Here is a 27924-nt window from a genome sequence, read left to right on the forward strand (position 1 = left end):
TCACTAGTAAACCTCATGCCACACAGATGACTAATTGATTGGTCACCGGTCAATGTCAGGATAGATGCATACAAAACAGACAAAGAATGGACTGGTCGCCAGCCATTCTCAGGGGGTACGGTGCCAAGCAAGCATCAGCCTTGAACGTGCTTTAATTTATTGGAATCAGTCACTCCGAGCTCTGTCATTGGCCGCCGAGAGTGCCCTTTCTTCTTCTCCTGCGTACGTAAACTAATTGGTAGCTTTTTTCCCCAGGGTGGCCAATCGCTGACGGCTTTGTTAGCGCTAACCAGCTGAGCCCGCTTAATCGCCATCTAATGGGATATCCGGGACGGCCAATCTCGTTAGGGACTTAGGCAGGGGGTGTCAACAATTTGTTCTCAACTTGATTCTTTAGCCAGTTTTTGACTTCTTGATGATTTTTTTTGGACCGTATTCTTGATTTGGTCCTTTAGGCAATTTTTGACTTGGTTCTTGACATTGTTTTACAGATAACCATGTTTGTAAATTGGCAATTCTCTCACTTGTGATGTCATAGAGTTTGCGTCATACATTTGATATTTTTTTAACAAGCAGTATTTTGACGTGTAGAGAACAGCCATTGCCCGCATAACAAACAACAGAGACGTCATGTCTTCATCTTCACGTGTTTATTGACATGTGTGGCGGCAACTAATGAGGTGGTCTTCTCAGCCATCCAAAGTTAACTTGTGAACAAAGTCAAATATTCTTGTCGATGTTGATTCAACAACGGGTGGGCTGTTTATGTGGGGCGCTCCCTGGGACGGGTGACATACTGCCACCACAGAGGCGGAAGGTCGCCCTCCTTGCGGGCCGGGGGGAGGGCTTCCGAACTGGGACCCTCGGTCGTGGTCTCGGCCTGCAGCTGAGCCACCTGGAATGTCACAGGGGGGGATGTCTCGGATTATTGAATCTCCCAAATCAATGTTTAAAAACATTATTCTAGGGAAGATGCTTTAGGGTTTGAAGTGACTTTCATCGTTTGGGGATATCAAATTTACGTGACAAACTATCATAAAAGCACAAGATGGGACGCACCTCTTTCTCCCAGCTGAGCGCCCTCAACTTCTTCCACTGCTCCCTCTTGGCAAAGTAGTCGGGGTAGGCGGCCTTCTCGGACGGGTGCCAATGCTCCAGTACCCACTCGGGCAGCTACCTCCCAAAAAAAATGCAAGTTCAAATATATTTCGTCATCCACTGTGCAGGATGACATCAGACCTTTTCAAAACAGTGATCAGAGGAAGACCACACGGACTGGTATTCCCGTGCAATCCAGCAGAGGGCAGTAAAAAACATTATTCACAAAAAAGGCTATAAAAATGTCCAAATTATTGCAATAGAGCTAAAAGAAACATTTCAAGGCTTTGCTAAATCATCACGTGCATCAGAAAGAAACAATGATCCGCCATTGCTTTTGTTGAGGTTTTAGGTATAAAAAGTACAAGCGATACCGATACTTGGTATCTATGAGGATCAGTCTGATGTGCTAGCTATATTTTCTTCACTAGGAATATTTTTTGGAGGGGTGTGATGGAACAAAGCAAAGCGTAACAAATGAAGGTGTGGTAAAGGGTGGGGTTACCTTGTAGCACTCGTAGCGCTCGTAGGAGGTGCCGCCGGGCGAGTCGGGGAAGATGTAGGGTTGCGGATGCTGGTTTTCCCAGAACTCCTCCTCGCCCAACTTCAGCATCTTGGTGGCCTTCATCATGTCCTTCTCGTTCTTGTTGTCATCGAAGCGAGCGCGCAGCAGGCACGCGTAGAAGCGGTACTTGTCCCTGCAGTCGTCAGTAACAACTTTTACAATAAAGCTTAAATTTAACTGGCTTTGTATGAATGTGAAAGAAATGAAAGGTCAGCATAGTGACGACCTGCATTAATTCTTATGATTATTTACAGAACTACAAACAATAACATCAATCTTGTTCTACATATACCATGATTCCATGGTGTTTACAGTTCGTCCCAATCTTTCATTTTTATTTGTTGTTGTGAAATGTCATTTTCTCCACTTCTCCCTGAACAACCTCCGGTCAACCTTTTTCGTAATCATTATGATGCTAAAATGGGCTGCCAAGAGGAAGTCAATGACAAAAACCGACACCTAAAGTCTTGAGGAAATGCAGGCTGAAAAACACATTCACTGTCAGATCAATCCAAAATTCATTTAACAGTGACCTGCCTGCCAAGCCGTCAGCTTAGCCATTAGCTTAGCCGTTAGCTTAGCCGTTAGCGCGACGCCGTCGTACAGTCATGTCAGAAATGTTTCCGGGTTTGTGCCTCTTACCGATAGATGCACCAAGACTCGATGTGTCGCAGCGATTTCTTGTACAGTCGCAGCACTTTCTGCTGGTGGCTGAGGTAGGCGGCGGCCATCCTCCCACTTTGTCGCTTGGCTTGTTTAGCTTCCCTTTCGTGTCACCTTCCAGTTGAGAGCGCGCAAAGCACTCTGGGAGTTTGTGAAGTCATGATTTTGCCGTAAACCTAGAAACAAACGCGCAAAATTAAATACGTTCTCGAGATGCGTTTGGCATTGCTGTCTTAAATACAGTTATTGCGACATTTTATAATATTTTATATTTTACTTTCATTTTAACCCAAGGCACTATCCTGTCACAACGAATCTTGTGTCACAAACATTCGACAAATGAAAACCGCTAGGGAAGGCAGGGGTTGTGGCCGGTTAACCAAGCATCCGAAATGAAACCTGAAAACGACCTGAGCCAAAATAAGTACATTTTAAATCAACACAGCATTACTATGTAAGGCACTATTCTACAAAGACTTGTTATGGAAACCAACAATGGGCTTTTGGTTGCTCTTGGAGCCACGTCAGATACTCTTTTTAGGAGATTTACGGTAATCCTAAAAAACACCCCGGATGAAGGCTGCACGTGTGTTGTTGACAAGCAGAATTCGCTCAACTATGGCCCGGCACAAATTCATCGGTGAGGCACACATCCCTAAAGAAAATATCAACACTGTTATTGTTCTAGGTCATGGATCTGTCCTGAGTTAATGACACTAGCTTTCGCTAAATGTCAAAAATGGGCTTACAATAGCTTGTCATTGAACCAAAGAAAAAAACAATCTACGGATGACAGTTTTGGGGAATAATTTTGGGATCGGATCATCTACATTATGTTTTGCGTCCGTGCATCAGATATTGGTGTGAATCTGACGGATCCCGTGTTCCGGGGGCTCTCCAGAGGCAAGCGCAAGCACCAAGGTAAGCATGTTGCTCCGTCACGTTGGCTGCGCTGCTTTCACTTTTGGCCGTGTTGTGATCCCGCAGATGACTTCCATGACGTCATCGACAGAGCCGTAGACGCGGGCGTCCAAAAGGTGACGCCCAACTTGCTCGCGGCCACCGGCGCTGTTATATATGAATACATTGTCAATTGATGATGTGTCTGGTGTGTAGTTTGTTATCACCGGAGGAAGTCTGGAGGACAGCGAGGAGGCAGTCAAACTTGCTCACAGCAGAGGTAGCCGTGGCGATCACAGCTTTTGGGCTTTTTTCATTGGTCACTTTACTTTCTGATGCTTTCTCGCAGACGGCTTCTACTGCACGGTGGGCTGCCACCCGACCCGCTGCAGCCAATTTGAGGAGAGCGGTGACACCGAGTATCTGGCACGTCTCCTGCGTCTGGCAACAGACAACCCGGCCAAAGTGGTCGCCATCGGGGAGTGCGGACTGGGTGAGTTGCTGCCAATCAGATTGTCCAAAGAGCGATTCCCTCTGGTTTCCTGTCTTTGTAGACTTTGACCGGCTGGAGTTTTGCCCCAAAGAGACGCAACTCAAGTAAGTGCAGCACGTCTGCCCGCCATTTTACCAGCTCTCCGTCATGGTGTTCTTTGTTTTTGGATACCTGCAGATACTTTGAGATGCAGTTTGATCTGGCCGAGAAGACCAAGCTTCCCATGTTCCTGCATTGCCGCAACTCCCATCAGGACTTTACGGGTGAGTCACAAGGTCCACTCCGGTCTCACACAATCTGACCGTCCTCTCGATTTGCAGACATCATGAGGAGGAATCGAGACCGGTGCGTGGGAGGCGTGGTGAGTCAGTCGAACGTCTCGGGGATGTTCGGTCCAACCTTTGGTTTGACTTTTCAATCCCGGCGCCAGGTCCACTCCTTTGACGGGACGGCGGAGGAGGCCGCCGCCCTCATCGAGTTGGACCTCTACATCGGAATCAACGGCTGGTGAGAGCCAGCGCACTTTGGGCAAACACTTCCAAAAGTGATTGCGTAATCTTTGCCATTGCGACCGGTCCATTGCACCACGGCGTGCGGTCGGGTAACGAGCAGCTAGCGCTAACGAAACCCGCTCTCTTCAGTTCCCTGAAAAGCGAGGCCAACTTAGAAGCCATGAAGCGCATCCCCACCGAGCGACTGATGATAGAAACGGGTGAGTTGTCCGGAGCAAGCGGACGTACCGGGCTGATGTGTCGGGCTGACGTTTCGGTTCGTTTCCGGCCGCCAGATGCTCCGTGGTGCGGCGTCAAGACGACTCACGCCGGCTTCAAATATGTCAAGACCGTCTTTCCCACCAAGAAGAAATGGGAGGCAGGCCACTGCCTGAAGGACAGGAACGAGCCCTGTCACATCATGTGGGTACCACCGTGTCCAGAAGGGGGTGGCTGAAACACACTGCTTTTGGTTTTGTGTCTTTTGGTGCAGACAAGTTCTGGAGGTGATGGCGGCGTCGAGGGAGGAGGATCCCTTGGAGCTTTCTAACATCATCTTTGACAACACCAACAGGCTCTTCTTCTCCTCTGCCAGATGAGCGCAAGCAGCCATGAGCGCAATGCCACCATGTCCGTTTAGAAGGCTCGTTGGCTGTTTTTACGCGCCTCTGCCTTGACTGGGCCACCGGTCCGTTTTCTCGATATGCCCTGATTTGATCCTGTGCCCCGATATTGACCCGGACAACTGTTGGCCTCGAGTCGGCTCGCAGCGCTACAAACGGAAAAGCGACGTCAAGAACGGTTACTTACAAATACAATAAATTGCTTTTGCGTAACCATGAAGACTTGAAATAGTTCTGTGAATGAAAACAAGTAAATCAAAGGTGGCCTGAAAGGTTAAGTCAGCAGGGCCAGCGGTTGTTAAGCAATGTGTTTATAGAAGTCACAGGGCATGTCAGTGCCAGGAGTTACAAAATCAATCACAACCAAACTTTGTCGGGATTTTCTTCGGGGACTGTTTTTGGGCTTGAAACCGCTTAAGATGCACTGGCAGAGGGTGTCCTAGGACAGGGTGATGCCGATGCCGAAGCCAAAGACGGCGCACAGCGTCATGGCCAGAGGCAGCGAGATCCCCCAGCAGGTATCTCGAAGCTTCCTCCTGGTGGAGTTCCAGGGTGCGGCCTTGGGGAGCCCGGCGTTGGCGTTGCTGGGGTCAGCCACCGCCTTCAGCCTATCCGACAACGAGCATAGGCCACCGCGGACCTCGTCCCACTCCTGGCGCAGGGTGGCCACGCTCTGCGTCTCCTGGCGCAGCTTCTTGGACTCCTGGCGGAAGAGCTTCATGTCTCTTTGCAGCATGTTGAGCACTTCTTGGCGCAGAGCGTCCATGTCTCTCTGAGTCTGCTCACGGATCTCCTGGCGCAGGGCCTCCGCATCCGGAAGGTTGGGGCCCAGAATCTTCTGCACCTCCTGACGAAGGCTCCTGGCCTCCTGGCGGGCGGTCTTGGCGTCTCGATGCGTCTGGCCCACGGCGTGATTCACTTCCTGCCGGAGGGTCTCCATATCTCTCTGGTTCTGGGCAGCCACATCTTGGATGAACTGACGGAGAATGTCCATCTCTGACACGGTGTCCAGGTTGAGGCGGGCTTCCATGCTTCAATCCTTGCGGTCTTAAGGTGTAGCGGGACGGGGCACGGGCACTGTTGGAAAGCCCGGGCGTCTTTCCCAGCTCTGGGGTGTCTCTTTTTGACAGCTTGGCAAACAACACCAACATCCTTTTGCTGTGGCCCAACTAAAGCCTACACAGATGATGAACGGCTGTGTGATGTCATATCAGAGAGACTTCGGATACCAGTCAGTCGGAGTCAGCTCGGCTGGGTCTCCCCGGGCGGGCCGTCATCTCAGGCTGGTGATGGGCACATGAGGCTTCATCTTTTGACGCTCCAAAGCATCGGCGCCCCAGATTGTCTCGGGCCACTCACAGGACGACGGAATGCCGCACAACGTACAAAGTTAGAAGACCAGATGGAGCCTTCCGACCAGGTAATGTTTGCACAACTTGGCCAAACTGGGACTTTTTTTGGGGGGAGGGGGCGGTTTACACTATTGTACAAGCCCCCCTCAGCAATAATGAAAATAATATTATTACAGTACTCAAGCGTCTTTGTTTAGGCCTGCGCGACCGTGCTCGTGCCGCCAGATGGCGCTTTCATGCGCACTCGGAATCTAGGTTAAAGTGCGCGCGCACGCTGAGGGGGAGCATCTGCCTGGTCGCCCGCCCGCGCGCTCGCAGGGAGGACGCCGCCTCCCTCTCGCCAGACAACAGACGAACCAAAAGAAAAGCAAGAAGAAGCTGAATAAGAAGAAACTGAGCGAGAATGAAGAAGAGCGACCACGCAGGACCGGTAAGAAGGCGCACGCGCACGTTTATTAGCAAACATCATCCATTCATAAGTTCGCACCTTGATCTCTCCCTCATCCTCGTCCGCGCGCTGCCTGCCGGTGTGGCCACTTCATTAGGTACACCAGGAAAGGAGATCAGCGTCGACGCTGCAGATGAGAGGAAATATTTGTTGACACTGTTGTGATCTCTTCGGCTTAGTCGGAACATGTCAAACATGCGAACATCGTTTCAAAAATATTCAGGAGCTACCGACCCGCGATACTCACGTGTTCATTTTCACGTGGGTATGTCCTTGTCCGCAGATGCAGGGGCCTCGGGACCCGGCCCATTCGGGTGCGCCACCACAGCCGGACAAGTTTGGTTGGCTGAGGAAGTTCTGCGGCCGTGGGATCTTCAGGGAGCTTTGGAGGAACCGCTACGTGGTTCTCAGGGGAGAACACTTGTTCATATCGGACAAGGAGGTCGGAACCAACCACGCACGCACACCCAACATACGTCTTGTGTGTTTGCCATGCGTGCGCACGCACACACACACACATGCTGGAGTGAGACACACGTTTTACCATCAAATGCATCCAAACACAAATACAGGCCAAAGCTGCTGGCTGAGCAGTCAACACGTGCGAGTAAATCAAAGATCATGTGACATGACCGAGCCTGCAGCTGACACACACACACACACACACGCACACACACACACACACACACACACGCACACACTGGTGAGCATTTGTAATGCAAATGCACACTCCTGCATGCACAAATGCACATCCGCATCACACACGCAGTTAGGTCATTTCCAGAGATTAGTGTTGTAGCCGTTCGGATTCCATCTTTTGGAAAGCACGCATCATCCCCATGCGCTTGCGGCGTCTAGGCGATCTGGTATTAGCGTCACACTGATGAGCTGAGAGGCCTTGTTTTGAGAGACCCACTCAAATTTGCGCGTTTTATCATCCATGTGGTGGCGTCACGTTGCTCACATATCGATCGACGCGTCTATTGACTCGTTTGCACCGCCGCCTTGTTATGCAACGGCCACCGAGCATTTTCAGTGGGCGTGGCAGACAATTCAGTAATGTGCAAGGGCATTTGGGTCATGAGAAGTGTTTTTCTGCAGGTGAGGGATGAGCGAAAGTCAGCGGAAGTTTTGGACCTGGGCGACTACGAGCGCTCAGAAGAGTTGAGGCGGGCCAATAGCCGTAGCAAGAAGAACCACAGCCGCTTCGCCCTCATACGATGCCGACGGCCCGGTAACAAGGTGGGTTGAAAGACGCGCTGCCTCCTTCCCGGGAGAGATTTACTTCATCCCCCGCTTGAAACGAGCTGCCTCCTCATTGGTGGATTTTCTCCAGCATCCCTCTGGCGGGCGGGGTTTAATTCCGACCATCTTCTGATTGTCGAATACCTCAGGGTTATGATTGGCTCAGCCCAGGCCTCGCCCCCCCCCCCCCCCCCCCCCACACACACACACACACACACTCGTAAAAGACTTAATCCACAGAATCCCATTAGTGCGTCACAGGGCGAGCCTGAGCGGAATAATCTGCTGCCATCTTCATCATCATCATTCACGATGATGTCATCTTCCAGCGTCAACGACTCGGCAAACGGGTCACTGTCGTCGGGTGCTGAGCAGGCCGTGTTGTCTGTCCTCTTTCAGGTTCCCAACCTTCTCTTCCTGGCCGTCAGTCCAGAGGAGAAAGAATCGTGGGTCAATGCTCTCAACGTCGCCATCGTCAAGGCCAAAAACAAAGTTTTGGACCAGGTGGCCACACACTTTGTACACAAATACTCCAGTTCACAAAATAATCACGTGTCCTGTACGTTGGTCAATTGAGACAGATTTTGAGCAGAGGATGACCAATGTAGAAATGAAGTCAAGTCAGATGTCATCATTTACATGGCCACCCACATCCACTTGTGGCTAGGTGACCATGGAGCAGGAGGTGTTGGTGCATCCCACCAGAGATCGAGCAAAGATTCCCCACGGACGCCGTCTTCCCACCCGGGGACACCTCATGACCGTGGTATGGCACCCTTGAGTGAACCGGTGCATCTGAAAAGTCTTCTCAATCGTCGCTTCCTGTCAGGCTTCCTCGTCCTGTCACGGCTCGCTGACCCTCGACTTGGTGGCCGAGGAGGAAGGCGGCTTCTCAGAATGTGACGGCGCTTCCTGGGAGAACGTGTCCGGCGCGGGCTTCTCTGGAGAGTTGGCGGCGGCCGGAGGTGGCGGACGTCAGCGCTCAGGGACGGATGTGTCCAAACTACGCGTTCGAACGGAGGAACCCAAAATGAAGACGGGAAGTTTGCCCAGAGGAAGCGAACGTTCCTGGGGAAAACACTCCCATCTGGAAAACTCCAAGGTGCACAAGAGCCAGCAGGTGAGACCAAACGCATGGTGGGTGGACCAACGTGTAGATGTGACTGCATGTCTTTTCTCAGGTCCTTCAGAACCAATCCAGAACCCCTCAGCCTGGGAAGAGAAGCGGAATCACGGGGCGGAGTCGCTGCGCATCCATGGATGAAGTCCTCTCCTCCAGGTAGACAGTGCAAATGACTCCCTTGCTCCTTCGGGGTAAACATCTGGGTGTTGTTTTGTCTCGGGCAGACCGGCGATGATTCGCTCGGAGTTGCGTCGGGCTCTCGGTCGACGCCCTGCCGGAGAAGAGGGCGGGGCATCGGTGCAGCCCGTGGGCCAGCTGCAGAGTCTCATTGCGCAGAAGATGCAACGAGCACAGGAATTGTTGGAGGAAATCCGTCTGCAGGTCAGCAATCTTCTCGCTTCCTTGCACGACGAACGCCCGGTTTGCTCCCCACTCGAGTGAATGTTGCTGTCATGACAGGAGCTGCAGAGAGCCAAGGCTGAGCAAGAGTTTGGCAAAGGGGTGGAGTCGCCTCGTCTTCGTCACCTGAGGGCTGGAGACTCACCTCATTCCAGGTGGGATATAGACACACGCCCTCTTGTGGAACAAGTGTGAACTTTTGTTTTGTGTCATCAGGGCGTCTTCATCTCCACGCAGCCGTAGTGGTGATTCTCCTGGTCAACGGCGTAGGGACTCGCCCCGGTCGAGAGCTCGTGACTCACCGCGCTCCAAAGGCCGCAAGAATCGCCGCTCCCGGGATGTCGATTCCCCCCGATCCCGAGGCTCTCCGTCTCCTGCCCGTCTTGGCGACTCACCGCTCAACAAAACTTGTGAGCCCTCCTCAGAGGTGTCCCGTCTTCTGGCCTCCCCGCAGGACGCCCTCGGACCAGACGGTGGCACCGCTGATTTGTCGCCATGCCTCCACGGCGGTGACGATTCATCCTGTGCCGGTCAGAACAAATCCAAGAGCCTGTCAGAATCCTTGGACGCCTGTCAGAGCAAAACGCCCCCAAAACCGAAGCAGGATGAAGAAGAGCTCCAGAAGAGGCATGCTGAGGCAGAGCGCCTCCTCATGGAGGCCATGTGTTCCTGGCAGGAGGCGCAGGAAGTGCTGCAGGAGGTGAAGGAACTGCAGAGCCACACGCTGCGTCGCCAGCGCAGAAGGACCTATGAGAAGATGACGGCAAGCACGGCCACCTCGCCACACGCTGAGGGTGAAGTCAATGGCGGCAAGGTGGCGACGTCACCCGAAGATGAATCAGAGTCGCCTTGATCCAAATGTCTCCTTTGCAGGAATTTTTCACTCTTCGTCCACCTTGCAGGGCAGCCCCCCCCCCCCTCGTGAATCTACCATATGACTCAATTTGATTGCATGTTTCTCCATGTTCCTCCGTTTGATGCCATCTGACTCCACATGATTTTGTTTTGATTCTGTGACTCCATTGGATGCCATCAGAGTCATTGGACTCGACACCAGCACACTCCGGGTGACTTTGCGTTTTTCCATCTGTCTCCACAAGACGGCAACAATGAGTCATCCCGACTCCCCTTCTCAGGAAAGTTCCATTTTGGAGAGCACCTGTGCTCTTTCTTTTTAAACCAGCAGAAGAAAGCGACAATGCGTCAACTGTGATAACTTGCTGCCGCTGCACTTTTCAACTGATGACTTGCTCTTCTGGTGATGATGTCATTAGCAATAATGTCCAGTGATGATGTCATCCCAAACTTTCAAACTTGAACTTTTCGTTTTGAGTCGTTTTTTTGAGAATTTTTTTTCATGTTTCTGCTTGTCACGAGAAGCACAACTGCGCGCACGCAGCGTTTCGCTGCCTGACTATTATGGGCTGTCAGAAAAAACGCTGGCCGCACGAACTTGCACTGACACAATTTCAGAAAAAGTGGGGCAAAAAACAGCTGTTCACAGGCACACACACACACGCACAGACATCTCCTGCTCATATTTGAATTCCTGTTGGAAGCGCACGTGAAATAAAAGTCTTGAAAACCAAATGCGCTGACATTGTTGAAATGCACACGTTGAGCACACAAACCCCACAAACTTCATGTATTCACACGCACTACATACTCAGCCATTCACACAGTGCTCCTCCAGTACATGACCCCGAAAAATGATTTTCATCTAACGGCAGGAACGTTTATTCTTGCGAGGCACGCACGCACGCGCACGCATACGCACAGGTCAGTGAGCATTCGTGAAGAGCGTTGCAGCAGATGTAGGGCAGACGAGCAACATCGCTCCATTACACCTGCCGCACATTACGCATTCATGTATGCTCATTTCTTTATGACTCATCTGCGGCCGTGCGTGTGCGTGTGAGTGCCTTAGAGAAGAAATCATCTCATCTTTTTCTTTGCATGTGATCTTCCTCCTCCTCCCTCCCTCCTCGGCTGCTGTCAATCATTCCAAAAGTCTTGAAAGTGTTCCAACAAACAGAAAAGAGTGCAAAAGCTCTGGTTAAATTCTCATAATTAGAACATCAAACTAACATCTGAAGACACTTAGCATTCACAGCGTTAGCATGCGTGTTGACCAGATTTCACTGACATCAACAAACTCACAAAGGTTTCAATTATTTACGCATATATGTCGTTGTAATCATCATCATCATCTTTTATTTACACGCACACTCATGCTCAGCCTAATGAGAACCAACACTGACCTGAAACATGCACGAGTCTGAGCGTGTGTGTGTGTGTGTGTGTGTGTGTTGTTTTTTTGACTGAACGCCCCGGAGCGTGTTAGTGTGTCAACTTTCCTCTTTTCTTTACGCATTTTAGCCGGCTAGCAACAGAGCTAAAAATACGTCCTGTTTGTCAGCAGTGTTACATCGTCACAGAGATGAGCTCACTGTGACGTCATCAACACAACCATGAGTTTACCAGAGGGTGCACGTTTGTTTCCTTGTGTGCGTGTGTGTGTATGCGTGCGCACGCGCATGTTTCTAAGCAAAAATGTATGAGTTTGAGCTATAACGATAACATAGGAACCAAAAGCTTTTAGGTCAGAATAAATATTTCAATAAATAATTAAAAACGCGCACGCACACACACACGCACGCACGCACGCACACACACACACACACACACACACACACACACACACACACACACACACACACACACACACACAAAGTAAATTTCCCAACAAGGTTGACAATGTGCTTCTCATCTTTGGTTGACGTCATTAAGTGGATGACAACAAAAAGCTAATTGAATAATAAACATTTTTGTTAACGTCTTACTGAGGAAAGACGAGGCCGCCATCTACTGGACAAAAAGTGCACATCACTTGAGTCAATGGGCAGTTCACGAATACAAATAAAAAATATTTCAAAAAAAGTCCATATCAATGAAAAAGGTGAACACGTATCTCGGAATGATTTTTCTCCATGGAAGTGTGTTGGAATTATAGCAGGCCTTTAAGTGTCTTACTAAAAGTTACTTGTATTTAATTTTTACGTATTTGTATTTATGTATTGTAATTACATCAGTCCTTTAAGTATCTTACTAAAGGTTACTTATATTTATGTATGTTTTATGTATTTTATGTATGTATGTGTATAATGTAGTACAGTACAGGCTGCGAACGGAGTCTGACAAAAAAAAACGTAAAAAAATTGTATACGTAGAAAAAATTTAATGACTGGGTTAAGACGACACAAGTTTTATGACACAAAATATACAAGCGCTGTTAACTTACCTTAAATGTTTGAGCAACTTTAAACCTAAAGACGCTACTATGACGCCAAATTGTCCTTGTTGAGTCGCATCTGATGTGACATCATTAGAAAATTAGCGCCTCCTGGTGGAAACATTTGCACTCACATACTAACCGCTTGCGGCATCCACTGAACACAGTAAAACTACGCCCAAGCTCACCTAAATGACTTTATTTTCATTTTCTATTAGACCCAAAGAGCATAAAAACGTATGTACACAAACATTTCATTTTTTAATGAATGTTTAAAGCGGCAAACATTTATTTTGACGTCAGTGACAAACAGAAAATAGCTGTCGAGCTCCCGCTGCGTCCCGACAAATTAACCACTAAATTAAACGACCGATTACAATAAAGCAACTTTATCTTTGTAAAAATCTAGAAATATTGCTTCGTTGTCAATTTTTTTTATAGATATAAATGTTGGTTTCCCTTATCCCACAATGCTTTGCAGCGACTGGACTCAACTTTATTGGAATATTTCACATCACTTGACCCCCCCTTCCCCCCCCCAAAAAAAAAGACTCCAAAGTCACCAGACGTGTAAAAAGTTACAATAGAACACACGCACACAAACACACACACTCGGGGAAGAATAATAATATGGATAAGATTATAAGGAAGAGGATCATACGGCGGTGTGCATATTTCTAAAAGAGGGAGCGGAGTAGGGCAGGAGAGTCATGTGATCATTGGGCTAAAACATAGGAAGGAGATCCTGATCCACAAACACACAGAGTCCTGAAAGGGCGCTCCTTAAGTGCGCCAACTTTGGTTTGTGTTTGTGGGGGGTAGTAAATCTGTCCTCAAAGGTCAGATGACTTTTTGTGCTCAAAAAGTCTTTTCTTTTATATAACATGTCCTTTAAAAGTCAGCGATGTCATCACGAAGGGACAGAAGCCAGGGTGGATGAAGGGTCCCGACTGGTTGGAGGACTCGACGATAAGTCCCAAAGATCCCAAAGTTGACGTGGTGGCCATCTTAGACCCTAGTGGAGTTCGGCTGCGTTGCGGACCGACAGCAAGCAGGGTTGCAAAATGATGGCAACTTGCAAAAAGGTTACAAGTGAAATCAACACAACTTTATCAAGAAGGTGGGGGTAAAAAATATTTTGTTTTTCAATCACATAATTGCGGCATTTTCAAATTCATTGCTTTTGTGTTGCGTTTTGTTTTTATTCTCATCCATTCCGCCATTATTGGTTTCAAAGACATTTGACTAAAATGAGCGCTCCTCATCGCCACATGATGGCGCCAAAGTCAAAGCGGAACTGGTTTGGCCTCAGGCGGGGGAGTTGTCCCCCCCAAACAGGAGACATTTGCCACGCTATTTGGCGCGCTTTTTGCAATGTTTTAAAGATTGGCCGCTTGTCAGTTTTTAAAAAAGAAATGTACTCAACAACTCCACTCAACTCCCAGTTAATTCCCACCAAAGTCTCTAATTTGCACAATTTCTCCCCCTTTGCAACCCTACTTGTGGGAGGTGGGCAGGGCGATAGGGATGACACCTGGCGTAGGAGGGGATGGGCACACACGCACACACGCACGACACAGCTAGTCATCCTCGTCGTCTTCGTCGTCCTCGCCGTCGTCCTCCACGTCCCTCTTCCTCTTCTGTCCCTGAGCGTCCGCTCGCTCGTCTGCGCAAGGGCGGCAACGAGACGGGTTGGCAAGGTTATTGATTGACAGGCACGCTCGGGCCTTGATGCGACACTCCACTCACCTTCCTCTTCCTCCTCCTCGCCATAGTCCTCTTCCTCATCGTCTTCTTCCTCCTCCTGAGCCGAGCGCACAGAGGTTAATGTGGGCACGGTCACAATTGAGCATGCGCGCAGCCACAAAAACGTGCACGCACGCGCGAGAGGACGCTAGCGAGGGGTCTACGTCGGCTTAACCGTGCCGACCGCCGGAGCTCTTTTTGGCTACTGGCGAGTCTTTTGCCAATCGATACTGCAGTGGGGACGGACGGGCCAATCGCCACAGCAAGCATCGACGGCTGTGTGACTCGACTCGTCCCGGTTGAGCTCGGTGGTCCGAGGCGGCAGAGAAAACCGAGCGGAAGGCTCGAGGGTGAAGCTGCTGGAGTCAGAATCATCATTTTTGTTTTTCGGTGGTTTCCAAAGGCTATCCAAGTTACGAGCGGCGCACTCTAAACGCTCGGTTTGGTGGTTGGGGAGAGACTCTGAATGCAGCCCACGAATCCCGTTCTCTGCCGCCCGAGCGGACGCGCATGCCGGGGGGGCGTCCGAGCTGCGGGCCCGAAGCCGGCGTTGCCCACCTGATGTGTGGCCCTCTTCCCACGAACGCTCAGCCCCACCTCTCCTCCCTCCGAGCCGTCCTCCTCGTCCTCATCATCGTCCTCATCCTCATCGTCGTAGTCGCCCGTTGGCCCCGCCCCGTCCTCACCGTCCTCATCTGCGGCGTCCACAAATGTTTTTTCCAATCTGCATGGTAATGCACGGCGTCGCAATGTGCGACTCACCTTCTTCGTCGGCCTCCGAGTCGGGGGCCTCGTTCTCATCCTGGTCAAAGCCATCCAGGTAGGTGACCTGAGGCAGGAGCTCAAACACGCTTTCGCGGTAATCCTCCAGCGATGTGATCTCGCAGTTCAGTAGGTCCAGACTCTGAAGGCTCTTCAGGTTTTGCTGCAGAGAGAGAGAGAGAAGTGCGTTTTCACTGAGTATCTGAGTTACCTGAGTTGACTGCGGCCATCACGCGAGCAAGGAATTAATTGTCTCACGATCGAGACAACGCTCAGCTCACATCGACATCAAATGAATTTCACGAGTCATTTTACGGGTGTACCGACCAGCGCCTCCACGTTGCTCAGCTCCTTAATTTTGTTGCTGCTGAGGTTGAGGTAGACCAAGTTGGGACATTTTTCCGACAATGTCTCAAAAGACCCAGACAGGTTGTTTTCACTCAGCTCCAGCTGCAAGAGAACATGCGAGAGAACGGTGAGAAGAGCAATTATTAAGAACTCGGGTCAGTTGGGCGCGACGAGGAAACACGTCACCTTGCGTAGTTTGGGCAACGAGGGCAGCTTGGCCAGCGAATTCAGACCAACGTTGATCATACTGAGGACCTCCAGCTCGACAAACTTGTCTGAGAGACCTTCCACTTCGCCACTCTCCGAATGGCTGCTGTCCACAACCATCTCGGCTACCTGAAAAGCAAACAGTGGACTTAAACGTCTGACCACTAGAGGGCAGTGTAACATTCATAAGGACTATTATTACTGTCACTATTCAACATTTTTTCATCAGTGATGCAACTTAACTTTTGTAAATAATTTTCTGATCTGACATCAAAACATTTTTATCCAGCACATGACTTTTTTTAATCAGAATATCAATAAGTCATATTAGTGAATAAAGCGTTAGGTTCAACCATACAATTTGTTTACTGAAACATAGCTATAAATTACAACGCACAATAAAATGCGTATTGCGCAAGATTTTATAGGTCAAACACCAAAATGGAAAAAAAAAAACGAAAATACCTAATGTCGATTTTTTTTTAATCGGCACCAAATAGGGACATTTAAAGCCATCTCTGATAGACACAAATGCACATTTATTTACCATGAACATTAACTGTATTAGCACGTGTAGTTGAGGTTGTTACAGTAGCGAGTGCACGAACGTTACAAGCCCGCACACATGAAACGGGACCAGCGTCGACGTGGGCGCGCACGTGCTGCCTGAGGCTCCCCGAATGCTTTCTACAAGTATTTGTGCGTGCGGGCGCACATCGGGCCATCTTGGACTTGCATAACTGCGCTGAACGCGCACGCGCACCCTACAAAATGTCTGCCCCATAAAAGAGGACGACGCCACGCGGAGGTCGCCGACCGAACCGAGCCGGGGTGCCGAGTGAAGCGAACGTTTGGCCGCTCACGACTCACTTGCATAGCTCGGCGACGCCACCGAGGGGCTAGCGGGTCAGAAAACGTGCTCGCGGCATTTGATCGGTCGCAAGTGGAGCGCGTTAATCCGCCATAGACAAGTAACGTGCCTCCATTTTGAGTCGCTACCGTGATCACGTTAGCCGCCCGAGGGGGGGAGCACGAGATAGTCCCCGTTACAGTATTCGTGACTTGATCGTCGCGTTAAAAAGAAGCTACGGTCCCGTAGCTCGTTGTAGTCAGATATACTTGTTTGTTATTTTAATGGACTGTATGTGAAATAAAACGCCACTTTGTGGCTCTCGTGGCGTCACTCGTCTGAGTTTCAAAATGTCGGGAAAAGGGGCCTCTCCTCTCGAGCCAAACGGCCACGCACGTTCGTAAAGGTCAGCAATGTGCACCAGCCTCGACTTTTTCAGCTCCGGCGACGACGTGCATGCACACACAAAATGGTCGCGTCCGACTTGAAAAAGTCGTCGTGGTGCTTGACGCGCATTGTTTTTCACGACGGAAGCCCGCGCTTCAAGACAACAAATGTAGCTCCTGCTTGCTTTTACGTGTTTATTTATCCACTTTTAATTACCAATAAGAAGCTGCTTCAAGCAGGGAGTGATTTGATCCGAAGTTGTTGGTTTTTGTCGGTGTTGAGGCGAAACACGAGTGAGCGGCTTGGGGGTGCAGGAGGAGGGGCGGGCGAGCAGACGGACTGAACAAGCCGAACCGCCGCCACCGCTTCTATCTACGTGGGCTCCCGCTTCATCACCATCAGGGTGTCTCCACGATTTTGGAGCTGACGGCGCGCGAAACCCAAGTGTGTGAAAGCAAAGTTGGCGGGCGGAGTTCGGACACCTCGCAGCGGAGCGGCAACGCGTTCGATCCGCTCTCCCTCGCCTCGCTCATCCTCCCCAAGTGGCTCAATGGTGCCTACTCACCTCTGCCGGGTCTCGATTCCGCAGCTCCAAAATGATCCTCTTCTTCATGTCCATCGTGAAATATTTAGTCGTCAACGAGGGAGCACTCAAGCGGCAAAGTGAGAAGAAAGTCCCCGGGACAAGAGCGTCGTTTGCTCGTCTCTGATGGCCACAGTTTGCTCACTGATCCTCCATGATACCTCGCGTCCTGCCCCCTCCGCTATGGACCCACCTCCCGTGGCATGCGATTGGCTGCTTGGCTGAGCTGCGAAGCCCATTCGACAGGAAAAGTGCCGCTCGATGTTGATCTGCCTTAATCCAAAAAGCGGGGAGGCCTTCTCCCAAACAGACCGGTTGCGTAGCCCGCGTTGGGGCGTGTGTTGTTCCCTCATCAAATAATCGTTCTCGGTGCTGTCTAAATTGACAATTTAGAGCCACCTTGTAAAGTAAATGTCTTAATAATCCAGGACATGCAGAGATAAACCCTTTAGCGTCAATACGTTCGATAGAAAACGTTACCAATTGGAAGTGGGCGGGACTAAAATGGCGTTCGCCCGGCCTCGGTCGCTGATTGGGTGAATGAGCCACCATTCAAACGCCATCAAGGCATGAGTGAACTATTTACTGATATTGTCAAATGATTGCTATAATAAAACGACTTCAATATACGAACTACTGTCTCATTGAAAACGATTTGTCATTGGTTTACAATAAAAACACAACAATTTGGTAAACAAGTGTTTATATTCATAAGATTAGCATTGCTATCATCAACACGGTGAGGCAGCCAGGTACAGTAAAAAAAATACAACTTTGTATGTACATTGAAAAAGGTTACTCTGCTGAGTTTAATTTTAAAATATATATATATCAAACTCAACTCGCAGTATAGATGAGGAAGGGGGAAATTATTGCGCAGTTAAATGTGTTTTTTTTGGTGTTCTAATTTAAGGTCTAGCCTACTCTTTTTTTTACTGCAGGCTGCGGCTAAGAATCTGGCACATTTAAACTGCGAAACACATTGGGGAGAATATAAAATTGACACCTTAGTCTTATTTTTCCCTTCATTATCAATTTTTCCATTCACCGTTACCAATCTTAGGCAACCCCACTGAGAAACTGCAACAATTTTCTTGCTGGTTTCCAATTTTGCTGATAAACCTACAAGGCTACAACTGATAGCTATATTTAAAATGGAGAAATGTCCACATTCACAGTGTGGTAAAAAGTAGCATGAGGTTCTTTTAACCATAAAAATTCCCACGCCAAATCCATTGCGGAGAAGCAACTACATCATTCAAAATTATAAGTGACATTTTCCAATGATTTCTTGAGTGTTTTTTTTTTTTTTAACCTACTAAGAATGTGGGAAAGAGTTTGGCACAAAGAGGACTCGGTGCTTGTATCCCAACAACATTCCCCAGAAGCAACCATATGATCCTAAAGTTGAATCAAGAAAATGAAGTGAAGGCCGAGATGCAGATGCTAACACGAAGTGACAAAGGACACAGAGAAGGCGGAGGACCGGGAAGTTCTGTCGGAGGCGTTCATAGAGAAGAGCGCCAGATAATGGAAAGGGGGCGTTAGGAGCTGATCCCCGCGGGTTCGCCGCCCGTCTCTACCAGCGTGACGCGGCCCTCGTCACCCTCCACGATGATGCCTCCCTCCTGCAGGACCACCATCTGGCCGGCCCCCTCCTCCTCCACGGCCGGCGCGTCCTCATCCTCGTCGCCGCCCACCACCTCCTCGGGACTGACGTTGGCGGCGGCAGAGCCCGCCTGGCTCTGGGCCATAGCCTCCAGTTTGATGCGGTACTCCTCGGCCTCCTGCTCCTTGCGCATGAGCTGCTGCCGGTATTCCTGCGCCTTCCTGTTGGCCTCCTGCAACTGCCTCTGCAGCAGCTCCTGCACGCAACCACGACGACAAGTCGGTCAAACGCTCTTCCAACCCCACCAACCCCCAGCTTTCATGGCTTGGCAATTGACGTTTTTTTTAGGGGAACCTTCATATTATCCAGCAAAAACGTTTCTGTGCTTGGGCCAACGCCATGATTTGGCTGGGGTCAAGGCTATGATATTGACGTGAGTTGAGGAGTTGTGGCATCTATCGGGTTTCCAAACTTTTATTGATCCTAGGCACATATTTTACATAAAAAAAAAAAAAAAAAAAAAATCAAAATTTCATAGCACGAGCCAAACATGTCAACCGAGCTCACAAGTGGACTCGCTGGCATAGATAGAGGAGCAAAGACTCGCTATTTACAGTCCACAAACATGACTGAGTGAACTTGGTATGATTTGCCGCGGCACACCCGACGATCTCTCAAGGAACAGCGGGCGGGGGTCGGGAACGGAAGACCTGCGTCACTGCATCAACATTGCTGATGAACAAAAGCGTGCGGCGCACTCGAGCAATCCATCAAAGACGCGGCCACTTACTGTCTCTCCCGTGTCGTTGTGGTTATTGGTCACCTCCAACTTTCTCTTCCTGGAGGGCGGCGCCTGTGACTCCTCCGACACCACCTCCTCCGTCACTGTGTTGGCGGGCACCGCCAGCACTGCACACACACGCAACAGACTTGCTCAAGTCACACTTCAAATCCGTGCAAGGCTACATCGGCGGACCGAGCCTTGGACACCCCCTCCCCCCAAGCCTCTGCTCGAGTCCTCCTGTTTTCGTCAAGTCGCAAGCGTGCGGTCATACTTTGCTGTCCGTGCTGCATGGTGACGAAGAAGGGTTGCGACATGCCTCCGGTCGTTTGCAGGTTGCCGTGTTGGTCGGTTACGATGGTGATGACCCTCTGGCCTCCCTCGTTAACCACAGCGGCGTGCTGGATGTTGCCGTCCAGAGCATTGGCGGCCATCGCCTCTTCGGATTCCCCTGGAAGGCAAAGCAGAGAGTCACGGCTCGCCCGCGTCTCAAACTTTTGGACACTGACAACGTCCATACCGGTGCCGGCCTTGTTGAGCAGGTCGGCCAGGTTGACCACACCCCCTTGGATGCCCTGGATGATGAACTGCGGCTGGTTGCCACTGTTGCTGGACTCCACGTTCATGCTCACCTGGTTCATGTTCACCTGGTTCTGCATGCCCTCCTACACACGCGCATGCACACAGAAAGGGACAAGGGCAGAAGCGAGATGTGAGGCGGGAAGTCTCCGGTAGTGGCGGCGGGGAAGTGCGCGACTGACCTGCAGCAGCAGCATGAGCTCCGTGTTCTGGATGTCGACGGCAATATCGAAGGGCGTCTTCTCAAACTTGCTCAGCGCGTGCACATCAGCGCCGTGCTTGATAAGCGTCTCCACCACACCGTGGTGGCCGTGCTGGGCCGCCCAGTGCAGCGCCGTCATCTTCAGCATGTCTTTGGCGTTGATGTCAGCGCCGCTCTGGAGGCGAGAGAGCCAAACAGTCAGAGGCGGCGAGAGGAACTTTTGCAATTGAAACAATCGTAGCTTAGCTTTTTTCCGTCTGCTAGCCCGATACTTGCGCGACCGTGTGCAACTCTTTATCCCACTCGCGTCGAAGACCCAAGAACGCGAGCGCTCACCCTGACCAGCAGCTCCACTATGATGGTGTGCCCCTCAGCAGCGGCCATGTGCAGAGGTGTTCGGTCCACTTTGGTGCGAGCGTCGCGACTGACGCCCGCTCGCAACAGGACGTCGGCGGTGGAGTAGTGGCCGCGCTGAGCGGCCAGATGGAGCGGCGACGTCCCCAGCTGTGCGGGACAGAGGTCACGCGCTCTGACTTGCTTCTTTCTGTCAAATACTCGAGCACTGGGACGATTACTCACCCAGTCGGTGGTGAACGGAGCTCCGTTGGCCATCAGGTTCCTAACCTCGTCATCCAGACCGTTACGTGCCGCCTCCAGCAGACGCTTGCCCAGGTCTACCAGCGACATCTGACGCACAACGGCAAACAGGGCTGCTATTCAAATGTTTGCAGGAGATGTGGCTTTGGACGCATCTATTTGGGTTCTTTTGAATGCCACCCAATTCGATTTGGACTCTTTAGGCTCACAGCGTGACAAATAGTTATACATTTCCTCCACTGTCTGTTTATTCAATCAAGGGGTGGATATTTATTTCTGTTGCTTGATTTTTATTTACAGCCCTAATAAAATGTTTGGGAGTTTTTGTGGTGTCCATTTGGCCCCTATTCATTTCTCAGGGTGGCCCGGAACGGACATCCCAAGATAAACATGGTTCAATTGCTAACAAAAGAAACGTCAACAGCGCCATCTGTCGAGACAGTGCCGCTAACACTCGATTGAGCGCGCGCTAAAGTCGGGGTGGTGCAATTTAAAATGAACAACTTGAAATTACTTGTTCAAAGCGATCCTGGTGTTTGTTTGATTTGCAGAAACGGAAGAGCAACTTTAGAGAGAAAAGTTAGCACCGATGCTAACGGGGTGGCGGCGTCCGATAATGGAAGCCGGTGACCACCATGGTGAGCAGTTCGGAAAGACGAAGCTTCTATCGCCGGGCCGAGTAGCCATTTTACGCGCCTTGCGGACAGAATAGAATCCGCCATGTGCCACGTATCCCCCCCTCCGAACTTGCAAACTACAAATCAGCCAAACCCGTGTAGATAGCTCCGAACATGTAGTGTACAACGGACAGGAAACCGTTTAATATAAAGTTGTTGGTTTTCCGGGGGAAGTCATCAAGAAATTTCCTATTTTACACAGCGAGAAAAAAACTACTTCCACATCCGGTTAGCTAGCTTTTCTTGCAGAGTGCAGCGTCGAGGCGCTTCGGTGGCGCTTTTGCGGCGACACTTTCGAACATCATACGCTTAACACATGCTGGCTGGCTGTTGGCGACAAAAGGGAAGACGTGCTTTTATCCTCCGGGTGATCGAAAAGCGACTCACCGTGTCCAGGTTTGGTGGCAGCCTCAGGACGTCTGCCGATGTTAGCTAGCTAGGAAGCTAAAGACAGCAAAGGGCTTCGTAGTCCGCGATTGCGAGTCGGTACTGAACACAACTGGACGAACAAGTTGCGATTTTCAACGGCCACTTTTTAAATATTTGTCTTTGGGCACCAACCGACGCATGCTTGCCTCCGCCAAATTGTTTACTGGCCAAAAGTAAGACAAGGAGACGGCTGGAATATGCCCGGATGTTGTGAGGCAAGCATCCAAATTAAAAGTATCAAGACGTTTGCTGTTTTCACGTTGCGACTAGATGCAAGAAGTATTTAAAACACAATTTGAATCTATCATATATTGAACTTTTAAGATTGTAGTCTTGGTTACGACTGATAAAATCTCAGTAGCTCGTGTACGGCACCCATTGTTGATCTTATTTTGAAATTTACGATCAAGGGTGGACGCCAGCTTGGTGTAAGGCCTCGTCCAAATTCTCAAGTTTCGCACCCTTGCACGTTCCCTTCGGAGGGAGGGGGGGTGCAAGTGCGTAGGTTTTTCAAGATAGTGCGCCGTCGCCGCGCCCCTTTCAAGTTGTAAGAGCGTGCAAGCGGCTTGGTGAAGATGTGCCGTTATATTCATGCATCATGTCAGCTGGAGAAATGAATAAAATGCTTTGAAAATACGACATTTCTTTATTTCTAGGAAGATTGTGATGAAGGTTTGCTGATACAGGAGTCAAAATATGTTGTGACAAACGAGAACAAACAATGGATCAGAATCTGCTATGTTCGTTGTTGACATTGGCCTCGAACGCTTTGAGAATTCACGAACATCTGCCGTTGCAGCAAAAGAAAATCCATTTCATTGTTGTTGCCATTGTTTGGTACATTCAAATGACAAAAATGTTTATTTTGTTCAAGGGCTAAAGCGTGAGGCTGATCAAATCAGCAGCATAAAATAGGCAAAAACGTAAACACACCTTAAAAATATATGAAAACAACAGACTTTTGATTTGGAAAAAAAAGGCAAAATCATTAAAGCGATGAGCTAATCTCTCCACCTCAAAAGTGGAAGTTGTAGTTTTGCGGGCTCAGACCACGACATGCAGCAACTTAATGACAACACGTCAGCTTTTGTAACATGCTTCATCTGGGTGGGGCAGAGGGCGGGGCTCAGAGCAGCAGGTTGAGGTCTGCCAGCAGAGCGTCTACATCAGCGATCGGATCTCTCCAGTAGTTGAAGGACGAGAACTCGCTCAACTCCTGCTCCTGCACGCAGCGTATCGTCATTGCTAACACATATGACCTTTGAGCATCACGGTGGTCTGTGAACAATGACACTTTTAATTGGTGGGTTGGTCTAATGGGAACGTTTCCTCATGACTAATTTGTGTTGTGCCTCAATATATATTGGGCGGGATTGCTCTTGGTGGTGTCTTTAGCCCCGCCCACTCACATGTTCATCCCGTTTGATCAGCCCGTCTCCTTGGTTGCAGGGACCGTCGAGCAAGCCGAGATCCCGCAGCTCGGAAAGATCCAGGGCCGGAACGGGCTGCCTCCAGAACATGAACGAGTCATACTGGCTACTCGATTTCTCCATCATCGTTGACCTGCAATACAGACAAGCGCTCGCCAGTCGGCATCAACCGCGGTTTATGAACAAACAAACGATGGACTGGTTGCCAGTCAATCACAGGAGGCAGTTGTATTTACTCATTTATTAATTTTTTTATGTGCCTTTTCGCTTCATGCTGTCTTTGTCTTAATTGTGAAAATGGGCGCACAACAAGAAGCTTACAATTGTGAGAACAGATTGAGCACATTTGCTCACAAATGCTATTTGTTCTCTGGACTCATCATGACGGTGCAAGATAAATCAACCAATTTCATTCGAGCGGTCGCCGTTCGCATCTGCTGCCGTTCATTTTAAGGCGTTGACCGGAATAATTAATAAATAAATAAATAAAAGACAATTTCACAAAGATGACAGCAAAAAGCTTAGAGCGTCATCCAATTAATGTCAACGTGCACACTTGATTTCATTTCTCTCTTTCAGGTCAAGGAACAGGAGGCGATATTTTCTTTTCTCACGTCATACCGTTGAATTGTCGCACATTGAAGCAATGAACAAAATGAGGATATTCGTCGCCGCAAATGTCTGAATGAATTTCTGAGACAATAAAAACGGTAAATCACCTTCTTCCAGAGTGCAAATACGCTTGAATGTTGTCTGTCGTCTTGTGCTGATTTGCTGACGATAAAGATGCCAGATGCTGCAGTGGACGACAGGTTGAGGATGATGAGATTTGGGCCCTGTCCAAATACTCGCACTTACGCGTTCTAGTTGGAGAAAATCGAGTGTGTAGGGTGTTCGATGTGTCCGAAGTGCGTGTTTGTTCTACACTTCGGCCGAGACTGCATCCTATCCTGTTTTACCCACAATTCATTGCGGATTTGACGACAATTGAGGGAAAAATGATGATCTTGCTATAAAAAAACAATATTATAATTGCGTAGAGGCCAGAATTAGTGCAATAGGGATCTAAAGTTTCCATCGATTATGATTTTTAAATCAATTTTAGAAAATAATTCTACCCCTCGTGGAAATATAGTAAAGGGATAAGAAATTGTGTTCTTTTGCCTTTTATTTCTTATTACTGGAAGATTTGCAGACTGCAAACGCACATGCGCAAAGCAGTCGTCATTTATTTTTTTTGACCTTTTACTGTACTATAAATGACTTTAATATGATGAAGCGTCTTCGCGTACGTGCACATGAAATGTCGACGTCACTGACGAGCTTTTGGGCCGGGCTACTGCAGCGATGATCATAAAGTGCCGGAAGGGGGCGACGTCGGTGTTGGTGTTCGCTTGGGCGGGAACCGGGGGGCGGGACTTCCTCCTTGAGGACCGCGCCTCAAAAAGAAAAAAAAGAAAGGAAAAGAAGAAAACCCCCCTCAAGAAAGAAAGACTGTGACATCGAGTCAGTAGAAACGAGTTGAGCGTGCAGTCACTTCAAGTCTGTTTCTTGGTGAGTCATTTTTGTTTTCTTCTTTTGTTGCTCACCCTGCAATGTGTCAAAGTTCAGATGAAGGGAACCGTTTGAAGGCGTTAATGATTGACAGCTCGTAGTTTGGCAGCTCTCAGATCAGTTTGCTTGTCGCGCAACAAACTCATTTGCCTCGCTTGCGTTTGTTTGCTCTTAACCCAGGATAAAGTTCAGGGGCAGCCAGTTGCAGTCAAAGTTAGTCTCAACTATGGACAAATGTTACATTTTGACTCAAGTCAGGGCCCCAATATTATTGGGGCGAGGGGGCGGAGTCACAGTGAGCTGAGTCAATTACAAGCTTGCTCATGGGGCAAATTTAACTTTTGGAAAATGGTTTCCACTCTCTTTGAGCTTCATTTAGGAATGTCAGAGTGAATGCTTGATCGTGTCCCACCATCGGCTAGCTAGCGACCAGTCCAGGGTGTAACGGGCCTCTCGCCCAAAGTCAGCCGGAATCTGCTCCAGCTCACTTGAGACCCAGATGAGGACAAACGCAACACAAAATCAATACTGTCACGCACGCATGCGGTCTTATGCCGTCCCGACCTTTGTGACCATGATCACTCAACCCCCAAAGCAGCGACAAGCCGCATAGGCAAACGTCTGCGAACGTGTTGCTGCTCCCTGCGGCGTCGACGGGAACATTCCTGTCGGCGAACGTGAAGCTGCTTGTCGCTCGCGCATTCCTGCTTTATCATCCGCTTTGAGCTGCTGGGACCAAAAGCAGTGCACTGTTTGCTTGAGTGCATCAGAAACTCGCTCCCAACTGGAAACGCCAACGTTAAAGCTCAACTTGTGTGTTTGCAGATCCAACAGCTGTCTGGCGAGCGGTGGCCGGGCCAGACTGGGCCGCGCCAATCGGCCTTCTGGATGTTCCCCGACTAGCCGCTGGCCGGCAGGGTGACGGCAGAGCGCAGGCAGGCGGGCGTCAGCATGAGCGAATTCTGGCACAAGATGGCCTGCTGCGTCATGGCCAAAGCGCCGCCGGTGAGACACCGCTGTGTTGCGCTAGCCTTTTTGTCCTCAGCGGGCTTGGCTGTGTGTGGTTTTGCCTCGTTGGAGGCAAAGTGGACCAAACAAAGCCCAGTTTAAAGCCAGAACCGGTCAATAGCGACGATGACGTTCATGTTGCGAATGGACGTACCGGATGCCGCTGACAGCGACGCCGCTTCTATTTTTAGACTTTTCTTTTTGGCCTGCCGCAACAACAATAGTGGCGCCGATGACCTCGCTCGCGGGGGAGCTTGACGGGACTTTCCTTTGTGTCACGGGGCAGGAAAAGCAAGCGGCGGGCCTCCGTGACTCGTGAGCAGCTAGTCGCCTCAGGCGTCCGACGCCGTTAGTCACATCGTGTTCTGTTTGCGGCCCGACGCAAACAGACCAAAAGAAGAAAAGTTAGCGTGTCGCTCACCTGTGCTTGCGTTTGTGCAGAAGAGGAGGAGGCGGAGGATCGACCGCAGCATGATCGGCGAGCCCACTAATTTCATCCACCTGACGCACATCGGCTCAGGAGAGATGGCCGACGGACTCCAGCCGGTAAGCGCAAGCCCACCTACATTGGCACCGCCGGGGGCCCTTCACCCTCTCTCTCTCTGTGCACAGTCGGGGTCTGTTCAGGAGCAGATGAGCTCCAAATGCCCACAGTTGAACGGCAGGAACAGCCTCTTGTAGCCGGTAAAGCACCACCATATTTTTCTGGTCTTTCTTTCCTCTTTTTCATCAGCCGCACGTTGACACTCGTTGTGTTTGTCAGGTGTCTCGCGGTACCGAGAGTCCTTTCCGCCGCCGATCCCGGGAGTCCCAGCGTCCGTCCTTGAGGGGGCGCTGGGGAGCACGCCATCTTGGCCAAAAGCGCAGAGCCTCCGGTCATACAGGTTTCAGTTTGACGCCGACCGACTCGGAGGGACGAAATGATGTTACCGCTCGAGGATAAAAACACACATCATTGGACTCGGCTTCGCCCGCTCGCTTTCTGCACAATTGCCGGCGTTTGTTGCACGTCAAGTTCCCGGGATGCTTTGAGCTCATAGGACATCGCAATTATATGACCTGAGCGATGACGTCGCAGTCTGATGCACTGGAGGACTTCCTCTTTTTAAGACTTTCTGGATCACGTGACTGCTTCCTGACAAGCCATGGACAATTTCATGGCAGTATGGGACCAGATGAAATGAATTTTGGCCTCGACAGAAACTCAGGGTGACCAGATCATGTGACAACTCTCTCACACACACACACACACACCCGTGAGGTGACACGCCATCCACATGCTTGCTACGCTAAGCTCTGCTCGCTCGCTTTGTGACTGATAAATAAAACCACGCTTCTTTCTGGCAGTGCATTGTTAAAGGATTTGGCGTAATGATATGAAATGGAGGTATTTGTGCCTATGTGTGTGTATTTCTAAAGTTTTCCCTGTGTGTGTGCGAGCGAATCATACATGAGTAACAGCTGGACACACGGCAACGTTGCT

At 49.9% G+C, this 27924-nt stretch overlaps 7 protein-coding genes and 1 long non-coding RNA gene across 10 annotated transcripts; 4 read left to right on the forward strand and 4 right to left on the reverse strand.

Annotated features, from left to right (window-relative positions):
• Positions 1-635: 635 nt before the first annotated feature.
• Positions 636-2473, reverse strand: ndufb9 (NADH:ubiquinone oxidoreductase subunit B9). Its single transcript, XM_088364666.1, has 4 exons — positions 2306-2473; positions 1604-1796; positions 1060-1173; positions 636-895 (listed from the first exon to the last, which is right to left on the reverse strand). Exons 1-4 carry the CDS (start codon positions 2392-2394, stop codon positions 764-766), a joined length of 528 nt encoding a protein of 175 aa, XP_088220792.1. The 5' UTR covers positions 2395-2473; the 3' UTR covers positions 636-763.
• Positions 2474-2845: 372 nt separating this feature from the next.
• On the forward strand, positions 2846-5053 carry tatdn1 (TatD DNase domain containing 1). The gene is made up of 12 exons (XM_088364664.1): positions 2846-2966; positions 3182-3247; positions 3314-3363; positions 3443-3506; positions 3576-3719; positions 3781-3823; positions 3897-3982; positions 4040-4080; positions 4150-4226; positions 4361-4431; positions 4507-4633; positions 4704-5053. Exons 1-12 carry the CDS (start codon positions 2900-2902, stop codon positions 4807-4809), a joined length of 942 nt encoding a protein of 313 aa, XP_088220790.1. The 5' UTR covers positions 2846-2899; the 3' UTR covers positions 4810-5053.
• Positions 5054-6072: 1019 nt separating this feature from the next.
• LOC148380287 (pleckstrin homology domain-containing family O member 1-like) lies at positions 6073-10990 on the forward strand. Its single transcript, XM_088364661.1, has 11 exons — positions 6073-6253; positions 6383-6615; positions 6917-7075; positions 7735-7875; positions 8278-8382; positions 8546-8644; positions 8708-8998; positions 9060-9157; positions 9226-9382; positions 9461-9555; positions 9617-10990. The coding sequence occupies exons 2-11, from the start codon at positions 6589-6591 to the stop codon at positions 10251-10253; spliced, it is 1809 nt and encodes a 602-aa protein (XP_088220787.1). The 5' UTR covers positions 6073-6253; positions 6383-6588; the 3' UTR covers positions 10254-10990.
• A 1886-nt stretch (positions 10991-12876) lies between these two features.
• Positions 12877-17764, reverse strand: anp32e (acidic nuclear phosphoprotein 32 family member E). 2 transcript variants are annotated; one of them, XM_088364388.1, is made up of 7 exons: positions 17558-17764; positions 15735-15884; positions 15528-15650; positions 15201-15363; positions 14997-15133; positions 14442-14496; positions 12877-14358 (listed from the first exon to the last, which is right to left on the reverse strand). In XM_088364388.1, the coding sequence occupies exons 1-7, from the start codon at positions 17609-17611 to the stop codon at positions 14273-14275; spliced, it is 768 nt and encodes a 255-aa protein (XP_088220514.1). In that variant the 5' UTR covers positions 17612-17764; the 3' UTR covers positions 12877-14272. The 2 variants fall into 2 exon arrangements, with proteins under 2 accessions (XP_088220514.1, XP_088220515.1); XM_088364389.1 differs by having other exon boundaries at positions 15036-15133; positions 17558-17763.
• A 497-nt stretch (positions 17765-18261) lies between these two features.
• LOC148380289 (GA-binding protein subunit beta-2-like) lies at positions 18262-22796 on the reverse strand. Of its 2 annotated transcripts, XM_088364387.1 has the most exons (8): positions 22408-22792; positions 21326-21433; positions 21083-21250; positions 20727-20921; positions 20486-20630; positions 20240-20416; positions 19975-20093; positions 18262-19440 (listed from the first exon to the last, which is right to left on the reverse strand). In XM_088364387.1, exons 2-8 carry the CDS (start codon positions 21431-21433, stop codon positions 19120-19122), a joined length of 1233 nt encoding a protein of 410 aa, XP_088220513.1. In that variant the 5' UTR covers positions 22408-22792; the 3' UTR covers positions 18262-19119. The 2 variants fall into 2 exon arrangements, with proteins under 2 accessions (XP_088220513.1, XP_088220512.1); XM_088364386.1 differs by having other exon boundaries at positions 21083-21433; positions 22408-22796.
• On the forward strand, positions 22032-24602 carry LOC148380290 (uncharacterized). The gene is made up of 2 exons (XR_015854773.1): positions 22032-23752; positions 23899-24602. It is a non-coding gene; the product is annotated as an uncharacterized LOC148380290 (long non-coding RNA).
• On the reverse strand, positions 23076-25046 carry mllt11 (MLLT11 transcription factor 7 cofactor). The gene is made up of 3 exons (XM_088364392.1): positions 24599-25046; positions 23859-24012; positions 23076-23671 (listed from the first exon to the last, which is right to left on the reverse strand). The coding sequence occupies exons 2-3, from the start codon at positions 24003-24005 to the stop codon at positions 23576-23578; spliced, it is 243 nt and encodes an 80-aa protein (XP_088220518.1). The 5' UTR covers positions 24006-24012; positions 24599-25046; the 3' UTR covers positions 23076-23575.
• Positions 25047-25268: 222 nt separating this feature from the next.
• On the forward strand, positions 25269-27787 carry cdc42se1 (CDC42 small effector 1). The gene is made up of 5 exons (XM_088364393.1): positions 25269-25433; positions 26259-26438; positions 26883-26987; positions 27054-27125; positions 27205-27787. Exons 2-4 carry the CDS (start codon positions 26385-26387, stop codon positions 27120-27122), a joined length of 228 nt encoding a protein of 75 aa, XP_088220519.1. The 5' UTR covers positions 25269-25433; positions 26259-26384; the 3' UTR covers positions 27123-27125; positions 27205-27787.
• Positions 27788-27924: the final 137 nt, after the last annotated feature.

The sequence above is a fragment of the Syngnathus floridae genome, chromosome 21, assembly GCF_059516105.1.
Source record: "Syngnathus floridae isolate MCC-2025c chromosome 21, RoL_Sflo_1.0, whole genome shotgun sequence".
Classification (NCBI taxonomy): domain Eukaryota; kingdom Metazoa; phylum Chordata; class Actinopteri; order Syngnathiformes; family Syngnathidae; genus Syngnathus; species Syngnathus floridae.